General features: G+C 42.4%; 1 protein-coding gene across 1 annotated transcript in view; it reads left to right on the top strand.

Annotated features, from left to right (window-relative positions):
- Positions 1 to 17,001, top strand: part of carm1 (coactivator-associated arginine methyltransferase 1) — a 29,435-nt gene that overhangs the window by 8,773 nt on the left and 3,661 nt on the right. Inside the window, exons 2-13 of the mRNA XM_038308438.1 lie at positions 3,096 to 3,221; positions 3,336 to 3,442; positions 7,036 to 7,140; positions 7,229 to 7,339; positions 11,385 to 11,562; positions 11,639 to 11,729; positions 13,147 to 13,228; positions 13,309 to 13,394; positions 13,462 to 13,551; positions 13,631 to 13,768; positions 16,370 to 16,459; positions 16,567 to 16,679. Coding sequence (XP_038164366.1) covers positions 3,096 to 3,221; positions 3,336 to 3,442; positions 7,036 to 7,140; positions 7,229 to 7,339; positions 11,385 to 11,562; positions 11,639 to 11,729; positions 13,147 to 13,228; positions 13,309 to 13,394; positions 13,462 to 13,551; positions 13,631 to 13,768; positions 16,370 to 16,459; positions 16,567 to 16,679 — 1,317 coding nt within the window. The remainder of the gene's footprint in view (positions 1 to 3,095; positions 3,222 to 3,335; positions 3,443 to 7,035; positions 7,141 to 7,228; positions 7,340 to 11,384; positions 11,563 to 11,638; positions 11,730 to 13,146; positions 13,229 to 13,308; positions 13,395 to 13,461; positions 13,552 to 13,630; positions 13,769 to 16,369; positions 16,460 to 16,566; positions 16,680 to 17,001) is intronic.

Below are 17,001 nucleotides of genomic sequence, written 5' to 3'. Positions count from 1 at the left end.
CTATATAGCTTGTAGGACAACATGTGTGTAAAGGATGATGTGGAATACAAATTTTCCTAATAATTCTGCAAACAGTTTATATCTCTATAAATCTATGAAGGAATCGCTCTGATCTGTAGGATCCTACTGAGAGCACAGGTGGGAAATGAAATCCAGATTCCTCCAAAAACAGCAAATCCAATAAAATCAATGTATCTTGTGACCCAAACTATAAAAGGTAACTTGATTATTCTCTCCAGTCAATCAGCAACATGTAGGGTGGGTCAACTTCTGTCCCTCAGACCAAGGATTCAGCAGGATAAGCTGGATGTTAGATTATAACCACCTAAACTCTGATTGGCTCCTTCTCTGTTCTTCATGGTTTAACCTGAAACTAATCAATGTTCTGTTTTCATGGTCTTTGTTTCAGCTTTATAAAGTTTATGATGCTTTATGCCTAGTTTTGAGCTGCTTCATTCTCAGCTGGTTCCGGTCCAGTTTGTTGATGTGAAGCAGAGCCTCAGAGGCGGTTCTCCACCCTAATGTCTTTAACAGCTTTGCTGGTAATAAACTCAGCGTGGCCGAGGTCACAAGAACAGGAAGCCTTTGGAAATTACAAAGTAAAAATAGCCAGCGTTGTTTTTTTTTGTTGTTTTTTTTTTAAGAACCACTGAGCCATTTAGCCCGGGTTCCAGTTAATGTGGGAGAAATTGTAGAAGGATGGAAAAGAAAATGATCCAAGACTCTCCACAATATTCCAGCTGTCAGTTTACAGTAAAACACATCTGATCTATTTTTATACCAAACTCCTGGAAGAATCCATCTCATCTTCTGATGTTTTTACCTAAAGACGGTGGGAGTGTTGGAGCTTTAAAAGAAAAAAAGGCCCCCAAAACAACCTGTGTTTGAAATGTGGGTCCTGCATCAAAGTTAATAGCTTCTTCCATCGGCCAAGAGTGTTTCTACAAAAGGCTTTATGCACTGTAAAAAAAAAAAGCAATCTAGATATGAGTAAAGACTTCTTAAATTAAGTGTTTTTACCTTTAAGTAGGTAAATAAGAGGATTTGTTTATACTTTTTAGATAATTAGATAAAATGCGCTTGAAATGAGACAATGCAATTTATTAATGTTTTTTTATTGTAAATTCTACTGGCAAAGTGTCTCACTTACCTCCTGAATTCAAGAAAAATATCCTATTTTGAAGAAAAATAAGTTATTTATTGCATTTTATCATGTGAACGGCACCAATAAATGTACATTAAACTGAGAGATTATCTTTCCTGCGTTTATTTTCTATGTTCATAAATCAATATAATTAGCAAAACTACTGATAACTGATGACTAACTCTGAAAATTAAGACTAAAGATCCACAACTAGGGCTGGGTAAAAAAATAAATTTAATCGATTTTGAATCGATTCCTTTACATTTTTGCAAAATCGATGTCTAGGGAATGAGATCGATTCATTTTATAGTGACGCGCATGGCGTTCACATTTAAATGAGCAGGAAAGATGCACTCAAGATGACTTCAAGCCAGATAGCTGCAAATATAGCCAATAGGTTGACTGAAGACATTAACAAATGGAGGCTGAACAGAAAACACCCTGTAGTTACAGACAGCGCTGCTAATATGGGTTGTGCAGTGAAGATAATTCAGCTCCTGCATGTCTGCTGTGTCACGTCTGCTCGCTCCAGTGAGGCTTCACTTTTTCACTTCTCACAAACACATCTTTTCATATCTCGTGTTTAAACTGTCTAATTTACAAGTTTGTGCTTTGTGTTTAATGTGACAAGAAAAAACAAAATACATGAGTTTTTGGAAACACAGTTGTTATTGTAAAAACAGATCGAATCAAAATTAATTGATTTAGAACTGAATGAATCGTAATCGAATCGATTCAGGACTTTGGAGAAAATACCCAGCCCTATCCACAACCAAACAGAAAAAATCTTTTCAGATTTCTCCCCGTCCCTCAAAGTTTTCATCTGCTGAGCCATGCTTCCTGTCTGCGGTGGACGCCATCGCTAACGCAGCCAATGTGTTGCCGCTCTTTCTGCGCCAAAAACGCTGTAACCACAGACTACAGTGCACATTGATTGACATTAAGGCTACAACTAATGATTATTTTGAAAACAATCATTAGACCACCGCAGCCTGCCAATCCAGGGGAACTGAACTATTCCATGTCCTGTCAGAACGAAACGGACATTGAAGAGGAAGTGGTTTGTCTTTTTTCACATGGCTTCATGCAAGGGCTAAAACAATTAATCAACAAATTTATTAATAGGTTAATCGTTAACTGGAGTCTAGAGACTCTAAAACGGGCCTTAAACTGACAGAGCGATTCACTTAGAGCAGCAAGTACACAAAGATTACAAAAAATATATACAAACATTTTTAATTTAAGATATAAAAACCTTTATGTCTGTCACTCTGCTCTATCCAGAACTCTAAAAGTGGAAAAGGTTTTTACCTTTTGGCGTTTTAATCTTCCTAAAGCAATGTTTGGTTTCCTGATTATTAATCAATTAATAACAAAAAAAGTCAACAAACGATTTGATTTGCTAAATAATCATTAGTTGCATCCCTACTTCATGCTAAAGCTTCATGTTAAAGCATGAACTTTAACAACGAGCCTCTGATGGTCACATCACCGTTTGGTCTGAAACGGCTTCTTTGATCTACCAACCTGTTAAACCGGTTAGAAATGTGGCTAGCATCTTTTTGATTGTTAACATGAGCTTGACTGACTTCTGGCTCATTGTTTAGTTGGCAGGATGGAAAAACCTGTTTCCACGACCTCATTAACTTCAGACGGTCGCCGCCTTTAAAAGAGTTATTTAGCAGGAAGGAGAGACTGTTTGGAGGAATCCTGCAAGCAAACTGGTTCAAAGGAGACTTTCTGCTGGAGGCAAAGTTTCCTCATCCAGAGGGACGGCCTCCATCTCTAACAACGGTCAAAGTCTTACTCTCTGACCTTAGAAAAATCCCAGTAAAACACATTGAAGTTCAAACGTGACGCCATAAGAAAAAGCTGCAGGAAAACACCCTGATAGTGAATGGAAGATGTTTGCTGAGATCTTTCATGTATCGTTTCTCTCTGTACTCCGCAGGAGAGGAGACCAGCGTGTTCAAGTGTTCAGTTTCCCGTGAAACAGAGTGCAGCCGCGTAGGCAAGCAGTCGTTCATCATCACTTTAGGCTGCAACAGCGTCCTGCTGCAGTTCTCCTCGCCGGCAGGTACTCCTCTGCATCCTCCTGGCATCAGTCATGGAAAACTGATATTCTGGAGGCGTTTTATTTGCTTAGAGCATGGTTTCCAACGAGTGTGACTGTTTTTATGCTCTGCTTCAGACTTTCAGTCCTTTTATAACCTTCTGAAGAACTGCCGGGGACATGCTGGGGAGTGCTCAGTCTTCAGTGAACGAACAGAGGAGTCCTCTGCTGTACAGTATTTCCAGGTAAGGAGACACAACAAAATGCTTCATTTTAAAGGAAAAGTCCGGTCAGCGAGGAATAATCAATGGATCACTATTTATACCTAAAACTAATACCTTCGTCGTGATTTAATGAATTAAGTTTTAATCAATACAAAATTTAAAAAAAATTTCATTGCGATCACTGATTCTGTGAGCAGCCATCTTTGCCCAAATATAGTACCCCTCCCTCCTGCCATCTTCCAGCAGTGACGTCACGGTGCGGTAAGCCTAGCGCCATTCTCCCCGCTTTCCAAGCTAAATCAATGGGAACTACTAGACACATCTGCAATCAACAACAATTATTGAAGATTTCCAGAGGACTTCACCATTGAAATTCACCAGAGCTATAGTGAAACTGACAATGCCCACGTGCATGGCAGCTGGATGCTGGAATACATCGGGTAAAAGTGAAAAAAAAAGAGTTATTCCACCTTTCTGATTCCTGATCCTCCACGGACGGGTTGGTCGTTGGATCGCCAACTTGAAGAGGGAGGATTTGCCATCGAACTTCTGGCCAGAGAAAAAACCCGTAATATGTAGCCAACATTTGGAAGAAGAATGTTTTCAAGATGACTTGGATAATAGCGCGTTGTGACAAACACCAGATACAGCACTGGGACTTGATCAACAGCCGATACCGCACCGTGACGTCACTAACCAGTAGGTGGCAGTAGTGTTCTTTGACAAACATGGATGCCTCCAGTAAAGCACATTCACATGAAAATTACTCTGAATTAAAAACACTGATCATTTATTGAACAGGATGGAATCATTTCATATTTAAAGGACTTTCAGAAGTTTGAAATCGGAATATGAGCGGATTTCTCCTTTAAAAACAAGAGATGTTTGGAAAACCGTTTTGGTCGAACTGAAATCCTCCAGGGTCGTCGTCCTGCTCACCTTTTTACGACTGATTCTGTTTAAACTTCCTCTCCGGTGGGTTAAAATGGATCCTTCTAAACGTTTAAGGACACCGACCCTGGAGGACTGGAGTTTGGATCAACGTTTAATTCAGGCCTTGATTCCCTCTGGCTTAAGAAAACGGAGCAGCTATAATTACTCGCTTGCTTTCTTCTTACCTGCAGGACTATTTATAGTTTATTTGTGTCTAGAACAGTCAGGACAAGGTCTCTGGTTTCCTCTCCAGATTTCTCTGCAGGATATCAAGACTACAAACATGTATTATATCATCAATAACTAGAGATTTAGACCAATTGTCGGCTTACCATTAAGTTTTCAATGTAGTCAGTTGATTAATTGATGACCTCCAGCATTTTAATGCCATCATTGTCCACTAGAGGGCACAGCTACTCGTTTTTAAGCAAAGCCTCAGTGATATTTGCAAGAAAAGTAATAGAATTATGAAAACCTGCATCAACCCAGAGTCTGATCTGGATTCGTTCACACAGTTTAATGGTGAGAAGGTAGCAGAATCTACTTCACGTGGTTCATGGATCCATCATCACCAACCGTCGCTCTGTTCTCTCACTGCTACTCAACAGCAGGTGAATGAGAGCGCCCAGAGCATCACACCCGGAGACCCATGGAAATCAAATCCTAAATGTTGGAAAATATTCCATAATAGTTAAGCCCCTGTCACACCTTGACGATTTAGACCACTGTATGCCTGACGTATGAAAAATCTGGCAAAAATAAGTTTTGTATAAGTTATGAGTACGCAGAAGTACGCTGAAACATGTCGACAAATAAAGTACGTCGAGAAATTTTGAGCATTTCCCGATGTATGCCGTACGTGGACCTTTGAGTCACTTGTGCATAACTTCTGCGTAACTTATCCAGAACTTCTCTCCAATGCATATCAAGGTATCTGACGTTTTCCAGACTGAACGTGTTTCTAACTTCCAGCTACTGTATAATGGCGTATTGGCAGCGTTTTGGTATAAAGGGGGTTCACAGGAGGAAACCGTCAGTTCTCCTCCAGACTTCATCCCCATCATAGGGTGAGTCAGAAGGTGAGAGTGATGGATCCTCCCTGCGTTCACGCCCACCACCAACAAGCCTCCTAGCAGACATGACGCTCAATCTGCTGCCACCAAAAACCTTCTGTCTTTTTCCTTTTTTTTGTTCTTGCAGGGCGGGTGATAAACAGCAGCTAAGTTAATACAGCGATGAAAAAAACATTTTTATGCAGGCCGGACATATGCGCCGCGGGGAACCGCTTTAACTGATGCACATGCATCACTTCATAATGATGCTTGTGCATCAGTTCATGGGCGTTATGCTGCCCTTGTTATGCATAAGTTAGGCTGTCGTTAGACGTACGTTCTGGACTCGTTTTGAAAAAATACATAGAAAGGTTGGCGTATGCCGGCGTTTTAGGAGAGTCTGGGACGTCAAGCATACACTGGATAAATCGTCATGGTGTGACAGAGGCCTTTACCTTTAAATCTGCTGTGACAATTAGGGCTGAACGATTTTGGAAAATAATCTAATTGCAATTCTTTTTCTTTATATTGCGATTTATTGCAATTTTTTCCCCCAGTTTAATTGATCATGTCTTTTTTTTTACATATACAAACAACAAATCAATCTGTTTCATCGCTGTGCAGATTAGATGCTAAAAGACACACTGTGTCCTAATTAATGATCGCGTTCCGCCTACGATATATTTCAACCAAAATCGCAATTTAATTTTGAATTTCTCAGCATAACCACAAGCAACAAAAATGGCCTCTAAATAAAGACAATTGTAAACAAGGACTATTTAAATCAAGAACTTTTAATGTTTTTATTATTTAGAATATTATTCAAGAGATTTTAACTGATTTGGACATCAGTCCTTGTTGAACATGAAGTCTAAAGTTCAACCAACAAACCAGTCTATGTATTAAAATGATTAACTGGTACTTGGTGGTATGTATGAATATATAGACTCTAAAACAAGTAATAAAATTAGATTATCTCACTGCTGCAACTGTCTTCCCTTCCATGTGGAGGCAAATCCACTTTAAACATTTTACTGACACCTAAAGAATGCGTCTGATTCACTAATTGTTACATAGCCAAAAATTGCAGACGTCCGCGATTTGGAAATTGCATTTTTTTCAATCGCGATTATATTGATAATGCGATTAATTGATTAACAGCCCTAGTGACAATAGATGCCTGTGTTCACATTATCTGCTGGGATCCAGTAAGCAGGTCGTATCACAACCCAGGGAAAGGCTGAACATCTTCAGCAGCGTTCTGTTTGGTCTCCTGTGTCCAAAGTTTTCACGCCGTTGGAATCTATTTGGTCATTAGGCGACAGTTTTCAGTCTCTTCACGTATCTGATAAATCTGATCATGACTCCAAAGCACCCGGTTTGATCCTAAATGGGTTTTTAACACGAATCAGACAAGCTGGAGGAGCTAACTCTGGAGGAGCTGCTTTGATCCATTGCTCAGGTAAATGTTATGTATAAAATCAGTCAGTAAAATGTTGCCTGTGAAGTTTGTCGTTCAGAGTAAAGCCTTCGAGGAAGCGGCGGCTAAGTTTGACCTGCTGAGCTCAGCAGTTCACCTCCAACCAATGTTCGCTCTGTTTGATGAAAGCTTCTGTGGTTTCCCCCCAGTTTTACGGCTACCTCTCCCAGCAACAGAACATGATGCAGGACTATGTTCGGACAGGGACGTACCAACGGGCCATTCTCCAGAACCACACTGACTTTAAGGACAAGGTAACCTCCTCTGCCTCTCTGTGCATGGAAGGAACTCATGGAAACGTGCTGTGATGCTAACCATGCCCCCCCCCTCTCTGTTCTCCAGGTGGTGCTGGATGTAGGTTGTGGGTCAGGAATCCTCTCCTTCTTTGCTGCCCAGGCTGGAGCCAGGAAGGTGTACGCAGTGGAGGCCAGCACCATGGCGCAGCACGCTGAGGTTGGAACACACGCACACCAGCAGAAGCCGACACTTTTACTGACACCTTTGGAGAAAAGATGATATAAAAAAAAAGAACCCAATTCAATTTATTTCTATAGCGCCAATTCCCAGCACATGTCATCTCAAAGCACTTTCCAGTTCATCAGATCATCCAGTCAGATTGATTCAAAGTTTTCTTTCTAAGGAAAACCAGCTGATTGCATCGACTCATTGACTGAAAGGCAATCCCTCACACTAAGCGTGCTTTTAGCGACAGTGGAGAGGAAAAACTCCCTTTGAACAGTAAGAAATCTCCAGCAGAACCAGGCTCAGTGTGAGCGGCCATCTGCTGGGGCCCACTGGGGTTCAAGGAGACAGAAGCAGAGATAGAAAAAGAAGCATAGATACAAAAGGCAACTGTAAAAGGCGGCCCCGTCCAGGAAACACACAGCCAGGCAGACGAGCTCCGAGCCAGCTCCCATGTCAGACGATGAAGAGAGCACATCCAGTTAGTCACAGTCAGAGAAACAGGACTACACTGGAAAACAGGCCAAGCTCCAACATCTAGAAACAAAGGTGTTGATGGCAGCAGCACAGCTGATATTTCTCTCCAGGATGGAGTCACAGCCAAACAGGAACAGACCAGATGAAGCTACTATGAGAAAAAGCAGAGAGAGCAGAACGTTAGAGATTGAACTAACAGATTCTGCAGAGTGGGAGAATAGAGATAGAATGAAGCAGAATGATGAAAAGGGGGTCTCTATGTCCTCCAGCAGTCTAGGCCTATAGCAGCAGAACTATAGAGATAGCTCAGGATAACCTGAGCCACTCTAACTAGAAGCTTTATCAAAAGGAAAGTTTTAAGCCTAGCCTTAAAAGTAGACAGGGTGTCTGCCTCACGGACTAAAACTGGTAGTTGGTTCCACACAATAACGCCTCTTTCCCACTGAAAATAGCGGGTTTAAACTGGTGTTTCAGCCACTGGTAAAGGTGTTAAACCATCTTAACTTGATCAAGTTCACTAAGAGAAAAGTTGTTTTAATAAGATCACCAGTAGCATGTATACTGGTAATAGTCGGGGCAGTCCAGAGTTCTGCTTCCCCCGGTTCTGATGCTCTTCTTCATTACCCGACCTTTCAGAGAATGGAGTTCACTATATGTAGGCGATGATGGAGGAACGCCGTGTCTGTTATCATACAAGTGCAGGTGTCATGATGTCATTTTCCCCCAATAACAGCCTCTCTACAGCCTGCCAGTAATATTTTTAGTCAAATATGTGTCCTTATATTCTTCAGATAAACAACTCTTCTCATCTAATAGCAAATAATTTTCTATGGGGAATAATTTACCATCATCTAAAACAGTTTTTATTACCTCACACCTTCCATAGTATCACCAACAGGAAAAACTTATTTTACTGCTTTATCTTCATCTTTTAGGATATAAAAACCTGACGTTCCCTCCTGACTTTTGGTCGGCAGAAATAAAATAGTTTCCACGTATTTCAACAGTCAGCTGTGATTTTAAAATGTTTTCTTTGGATTCAGTTCAGGTTCTGTTTATTAGCAAGTTTGATATTACGTCATAGTTAGGATTTAGAATATTCCCTGGAATATTCATGTAAATCCCTAGAAATATGATTTTAATTGTAGGTAATCCTCTTTATTCAAGATTACAAAGGTCTCATGTTGTGGAAACTCACCTTTATTTTACTGGTTGCTTAGATCCTGCATCATTCTTAGGCGGGTTGAAGCTGCCGTCATATCCGAGCCATAGCCAGTAGGTTTTTGGTCAGCAGGTTTTTTTTATGTCCCTTTGGAAACACGGCAGGTATAGCCGTCAGATGAGCATCCCCATAGTCAATACCCATTTATCCCGCTAGTTTTGTAGGAAAAAAATATAAATTATTTTACTTTTTGGTGTGTTTTTTTTAAGTGTATGAACTTAATATTTTGTTTTTTTTTGTACATGACTAAAGGGATACACGCCCATCAGAACAGCAGATCTTAATGCTCTGACTGCTCTGTTCTGCTGCCCCTCCTGTATATTTTCCTAGCTCAAAAGAAGGTCCTTCCCGTTACGTCTGGATCAGAACCACTGGATCTGCTTTCAGGCTGTTTGGAGAAGCTGTTGTTATAATTCTGACAGAAAGAGCCGACGCTGTAGCTGCACCCGGTGACTGTCGGACCGGAATAACAGACTCTGCTTGTTGCTCACTGCTCCTTGTTTGTACTTGAGCAGACAAGCATCGAGCCAATCATTCACAAGCAACATGAACATGGATTAGAAGGCTTTAACATTTAAAATGATCTAACTTTAGCTTAACAACTTAACTGACTTAACAACTAATGCATTGTTTATTTGTCAGTTTAGCAATAAGAATATGAGTTCTGCAAAACAGCCACCGGAGGGAGCAGTTGCTCTCTGCCTTCCTGGAAATTGTTATTTTTACACATTATTCTAAGGGCCACATTTTCTATAACCTTTTTGCTGCTAAAAACACCAGAATTGCCCCATTCTTGGACAGTAAAGGGATTTTCTATTGTATAAATAAAAAAATAAAAAAAAATCAAATCAGCAGATTAGCTGTAAATATCATTTGATTTATTTTAACATTCAGTTTCCTGATCCATCCAAAGCAGATGGGCTTCCAGGGTTAAAGGAGCAGCTTCACTAAAACCTGGATAGAAAAGCTCACATAGATCCTATAAAGGCTTCATCAATCAAGTCTTTGTTTATCATCATAACCATTGTTTTTTCTGAGACATCGGCTCAAAATGCACATATTTACACACACTGCAAAAACGTACTGAAAATTAACTTAAAATAATGGTATTTACCCTTAAATTTGAGTAGGAAAATAAGATGTTTTGCCGATGGAATCAGCAATTTTACCACTAAAATAAGAGTTGCATATTTCGCACTTAAATAAGAGACTGCTGTTTGTTTGTTTTTATTTTAAATGCAAATTGTCTTATTGCATTAGCAAGTTGTCTCACTCTCCTGCTTAATTCAACAAATGTACTTATTCTAAGAAAAAAAGGGCTTGGATCAACTTTTTTTTTGCAGTGCAGACCTGAGTTTAAAACTCTTACAGGAAAAGATGCAGAACAAGTTTCCTTACAGGAGGCTGAAGCACGTGAGAACACGGAACGTATCGTGTAGCTCACCGGGCCGCGGACCGGTACCGGGCCGCACAGAAAAAAAGCGTAATCGACAATCAGAGTCTGAGTGATGTTTTATTTTGAAAAATATAAAACATTGCGGTATTCTCTCCCAATTACATCAGTCGGTTTCAGTTCAAGACTCATCCTATCTCTAACATCCTATCTTTTTGAAGCGGGATTTTCTGCGGTTACAGCGACCGAAACAAAGCTAGACTGGGAAGACTGGACATCAGGAGCACACTTCGTGTGTCATTGTCTCCGATTACGCCTAGATGGGACTGGCTTGATGTTTTATTTTTAAGCTGTTTGTATTTGATTTTATGCCAGTCGTATCATTTTACTTGATCGTAAAATCCCCCCCGGCCAGTCTGTGATAATATTGTCTGACATATAGCGGTCTAGCGGTCCGTGGTGCAAAAAAGGTTGGGGACCGCTGGTGTAGCTCACATGTTTGGCGTCTTCCTGCAGAGGAACGGCTGCCTTTCTTCTGTCAGATGAGCATACCCAGTCAGACCAGCATACCCATAGTCGGTACGCAAGATATGTCAGATTTCTGTTTATGCCTTTAGTACTTCGATGGGTTGTGTATCCCTTTAGTCATGTACAAAAAAAACTTTTTACCGTCAAATCGCCATACGCTCCAAAAAACAAACTGAAAAGTAAGAAATACAATTTTCTTTTTTTTGTACATGAATACATGCCCACTAAGGTAGTTTAAAGTTTCTTTTTCATACAAACCTAAAGGGTTAAACGGGTATTGTCTATGGGTATGCTGGTCTGACCGGGTATGCTCATCTGACAGAACACCTTCACAGAAACTGATTCTGAGCCAATCTGTCGATGGAAATTGTTTCATTGGGATCTTTTTTTCTCACCTGTCAATCATTCCTCTGCAGGTCCTGGTGAACAGCAACCGTCTGAGTGAACGTGTGGTGGTGATCCCTGGGAAGGTGGAGGAGGTGTCCCTGCCAGAGCAGGTGGACATCATCATCTCGGAGCCCATGGGCTACATGCTGTTCAACGAGCGCATGCTGGAGAGCTACCTACATGCCAAGAAGTTCCTCAAACCCAACGGTGAGAAGGGGCGGGGTCTCTGGATGACCGGGAAAGTGGTCCGTTTTAACGCCTTCGTCTGCTGCGTGTGTTTCAGGTAAAATGTTCCCCACTATTGGAGACGTGCACCTGGCTCCCTTCACAGACGAGCAGCTCTACATGGAGCAGTTCACCAAGGCCAACTTCTGGTAGGAGGAGCTTGGACCACACACAGCTTCTCTCTGCTGTAATCCGCTAGTTTTCCTCACATGCCTGGAAGATGTCTAGTGCTGCTACCACAGATGATCTCGCTCTCCAAATGGAATTGAACGATTCAGATTAGCTAGAATGAATAGAAGGGGTAGAGCGTAGCCGCCTGTGGCCCGGGCTGCCTGTCACTACTCCAGTCCGGCGCGTGGATGACATCATACACACGCTGCTTTGTTTTTAAAAATATAAAGGAAAAAAATATAACTGCGAATGTCTGGGGGACAGTGATTGGCCTACATGTTCTGAATGCTGGCGTACCATAAAGAATAAATTATGAACAGTTTAGTTTGTGCCTTCAACTCGTTGCCCATAGGAAGACGTTACTGGATATAACCTAACTGAATATCTTCAGAACGGCTCCAAATGACACAAAACTCATATTAGTGAGTAGAACATGATGGAATAACGTAAAATCAAGGGGCCAATGGGAAAAAAACGGCGTTCTTCTTAAAGTGGACACGAACAGATTTCTCTCCAGGATGGAGTCACAGCCAAACAGGAACAGACCAGATGAAGCTGAGAGAGCAGAACGTTAGAGATTGAACTAACAGATTCTGCAGAGTGGGAGAATAGAGATAGAATGATGAAAAAGGGGTCCCTATGTCCTCCAGCAGTCTAAGCCTATAGCAGCATAACTATAGAGATAGCTCAGGATAACCTGAGCCACTCTAACTATAAGCTTTATCAAAAAGGAAAGTTTTAAGTCTAGCCTTAAAAGTAGACAGGGTGTCTGCCTCACGGACTAAAACTGGTAGTTGGTTCCACAGGAGAGGAGCCTGAGAACTAAAAGATCTGCCTCCCATTCTACTTAGACAATTCTATATTATGCACTTTTTTTTCTTATTTTAAATGTAAATTGTCTTAAATGTCTCACTTTCCTCCTCACGTCAAGAAACAAATGCACTTATTTAGAAGTCAATTTTGCAGTGTGAGAAGTGAATCCAATGGTGTTTCTCTGCAGACTGGATCTCATTTTCTAGACTTTTATGTCACTAAAAATGTTGTGATAAATATGAGCTTTAAAAAGAAAAATGGCAGTAAAACTAAACATTAAACTCACTCCTGCTAAATGGAACAACTATAACCTGATCATCTCTTCATGTGAACCAGCCTTAATGTTCTGGTGGTCACTAATTCCAGTGATCAAATTCTGCTCACCTTCTCCTGATGTCTAGATGCAGCATTTTCCTGCCTGCATTAAGTAGAGAATAAAGCACAAAGCTGCATGGTGTCATAGGGGGAGCAGGGTTCAGTCCGTCACGCTAAAACCATCCTCCTTCCATGCTGAATAGTAATAATCTGGGATTATTGTGTATTCATCGAAGTGTGACCCCGTCTCTGTTGGGCCCCTCCCAGGTATCAGCCCTCCTTCCACGGCGTGGACCTCTCCGCCCTGCGAGGAGCCGCAGTGGACGAGTACTTCCGCCAGCCAATTGTGGTGCGTAACATTCACTAGCTGATGATGTCACTGATGGTTTGGCGTCCTCAGTGATGTAAGCTGTGATGTTTTCCCTGCAGGATACCTTCGATATCCGCATCCTGATGGCCAAGTCTGTCAAATACACAGTGAACTTCTTAGAGGCCAAAGAGGAAGATCTCTACAGGTACGTCCCTCGTCTTCTCCCTCTGCAGATGTCCAACATCTTGTTTCTGACTCTTCCTGCTCCTTAGGATAGAGATTCCCTTCAAGTTCCACATGATGCACTCAGGCCTGGTGCACGGCGTGGCCTTCTGGTTCGACGTGGCCTTCATGGGATCAGTGTAAGTCTGCTGACCACAGAGACGCCGCCGTTGGGTGGAACCAGGTCCAAATGTTTCCCTGTGTACGTCCTCCCTTTAGGATGACCGTCTGGCTGTCCACAGCACCCACAGAGCCGCTCACCCACTGGTACCAGGTACGCTGCCTGCTGCAGTCTCCCCTGTTTGCTAAAGCTGGGGACACTCTGTCTGGGACAGCGCTGCTGGTGGCCAACAAAAGGTACGTCCATGAATGAAACATCTGCTCCTTTCTGCTTTTTTCTCAGACACCAAACGCCTTTTCATGTCTCTGTCAACCTGATCTGTGGCTAGACTCGAAATGCATCCTAACTGTTCAGGTTTTAGCTGCTCTACAAACTAAAATGGGCAAAAGAAATGACTGCCACACTTTTCAGATTTTTAGATCAATGCTACGTTCACAACAAACGGGCTTTGAGCAGCAAAAAAGCTTCTGCAGCTTCAGTTTTGATGCTTGTCCACATTAAAGGTACACTATGCAACCGGTGTTGATTTTCCAGCGAGGCTCCCCCCAGAGGGCGAAAGTAAAAGTGCACTGTCGTAAATATGCTCAGCTGTTCTCCTGGTTTCTCCGTCAAGCCAGGCGCGGTTGTTTTGAGCTTAGCAGACAGGCGACGAATCACCATGTCTACTGCAGTAGAGAGCCCTTTTCCTCTTTCTTGCCTGCTCCGACATCGCTGTTTTCTCGCTGGTTCCGCCATGATAACTGCACAAATATCGCCACTGTGCTAGCAACGAGCATGCCATTCACTGGGGGCGTGTAGCAGTTCTCGCCGTAAAGCAAGACCGACTCTCGCGATGCACGAGACTTCTGAGCCTGTGGGTGCGGGCCGAGGGCTCCTGTCAAGTACAGTATTTCCCCTACAGACCACCAGGGCGGCCGAGAAAACCTTTGTTTTCCTATACACTACTGTTTATGCTCTAAAAACATTCTACATGACTTCGTTTCGAGTAAATTCTGGATGCTACCCACTCAGGACACTTGGAATACATTGGACGAGCAGTATGGAGGGATATTAACACGTTTTTTGTGGACTTTTATGGACCTTTCTGTCTCGGGCACCATAGACCTCCATTATTTGAATGTCAGCAGACAGCAAGAAGCCTCCCAGATCTCCAGATGCATTTGAGATATCAAAAAAGTACTCCAGGGAGTTGTTCAGCATGGGGGTGAGTAGAAAATGAAGGCTAATCATGTTTTGGGTGTACTATTCCTTTAAAGAAGTCGGTACATCAAGGAATATTCAATGGATCATTATTTATACCTAACACGTTTGCGGTGATTTGATTAGTTTAGCGTTAAACGGTAAAAAATAAAAACAATATTTCTCGCCTCGATCACTGAGTCTGGGAGCGGCCATTTTTGCCCAATTATAGTAACCCCTCCCTCCTGCCATCTTCCAGCAGTGACGTCACGGTGCGGTAAGCCTAGCGCCATTCTCCCCGCTTTACAAGCTAAATCAATGGGAACTACTAGACACATCTGCAATCAACAACAATTATTGAAGATTTCCAGAGGACTTCACCATTGAAATTCACCAGAGCTATAGTGAAACTGACAATGCCCACGTGCATGGCAGCTGGATGCTGGAATACATCGGGTAAAAGTGAAAATAAAGAGTTATTCCACCTTCTGATTCCTGATCCTCCACGGACGGGTTGGTCCTTGGAACGCCAACTTGAAGAGGAAGGATTTGCCATCGAACTTCTGGCCAGAGAAAAAACCCGTAATATGTAGCCAACATTTGGAAGAAGAATGTAATAATTTCATATTTAAAATGGTTTCAGAAGTTTGAATTCTGAATATGAGTGGACTTGTCCTTTAATAAACTGTTTCAGAGGAGTGAATATAGCGCTCTGCATCAGCAGTGCTGCGGTGCGTCCAGCTAGCCTCTTGAGACCATCCCGATGTCGCGAGCTTTCAAGGTTTCACTCGTTAATCAGTCTGGAGACTCTCCGTTAAAGAAAATTTGGAGCCGTTCACCAAACGAACGTCCAATCAGCGTTGGCTTTGAGGCGGGTTGAGGTGTGACGCAACGAGAAGTGCGACAGTTCAGTCTAGAGAACATGGCGGCTTAAGCCGATAAAACTAGCGTTAGCGTGGCTATCGAGCAAGTTTTATCGGAATCACAGAGTATTTCTTCACTGAAAGAAGAGCAAAACACTGCTCTGGAGGCTTTTCTCAGAGGAAAAGATGTTTTTGCTCTTCTCCCGACTGGTTTTGGCAAGAGTTTGATCTATCAATTGGCTCCTCTTCGTCGTCGCTCTGTTAGTACGTCATATGCTTCGTTGATCTGATTGGTTTATTTGGCCCGTCTATCACCAACATAGGCCAATCAGCTAACCAGTATTTTCGCCCCTTCCCAAAATTACTTCAACAGAAGGTTTCCAGATGGATATGCGGAGCAAATCCATCTGGCGGAGTCAGGTTAGCGTCCAGCAGCTAAAGTTCATTTTTTTCAACTCCAGCAGCTGCTAGTTTTGCAGCTCGTCCCGAGCGTCAGATGCTCAGAAGCTCATGAGGCGCTGCTTCAGCTACTCAAAACGTGCTGCAGAACCTTTTGCTGCGCCTTGATGCGCATCAACCATTGACTTTGCATGTAAACCAGCTGCTTCTGCTGCTTTAGGTGTGAACGTAGCATTAGATGTTTTTCTTTCAATTGACAGAAAAGAAGCAGAGTTTCAGTCTATAACAAAGAGAAGCATTAAAATGTGGAAGTTCATGTTTTCAAATCGCTTCAGCAGCAAAAAGATGAAAAGTTTAGCTGAAAATGAAAGTTTCTCTTCACCAACCTTTCTACAGGCAAAGCTACGACATCAGTATTGTTGCCCAGGTGGACCAGACAGGATCAAAGTCCAGCAACCTCCTGGACTTGAAGAACCCCTTTTTCAGGTGAGCCCCCCCCACCCCCCCGCCGCATCGATTCAACACGCCTCACAAAGGACAGAACATGCGTCTGTTCTCTTCTTCTTTCCAACCGCGTTTGTTTCTGTCTGCAGGTACACAGGCACCACCCCCAACCCCCCTCCCGGCTCACACTACAGCTCCCCTTCTGAGAACATGTGGAACACGGGCGCCGCCTACAGTATGGGTCAGGGGATGGCGGTATCAGGTGAACATCCAGCTGTTCAGGGGTTTCCAACTGTTAACAAAAAAACTCCTGGATCAGCTTTTTATTGGTTTTAACTCCACCGTAGGTTCCTGCAGCTCGAACACGCCAATGGATCTCTTAACTTTTTCCCCGCAATAGAATTTGCACGTAAATCAGACACTTTGAGGAGGAGTTCTGGATAGAACAGATTGACAGAGGAGATTTATTTTTTATTATTTTAAATGCAAAACATTTTAGTTTTACAAATTTGATATAATTCCTGCTCTAAGTGGGTGGCTCTGTCAGCTAAAGGCTTGTTTTAGAGTCAAGTTTATACTCCAGT

The sequence above is a fragment of the Cyprinodon tularosa genome, unplaced genomic scaffold, assembly GCF_016077235.1.
Source record: "Cyprinodon tularosa strain WSP-4 unplaced genomic scaffold, ASM1607723v1 ctg637, whole genome shotgun sequence".
NCBI lineage: Eukaryota > Metazoa > Chordata > Actinopteri > Cyprinodontiformes > Cyprinodontidae > Cyprinodon > Cyprinodon tularosa.
This window is presented reverse-complemented; position numbering and strand designations above follow the sequence as displayed.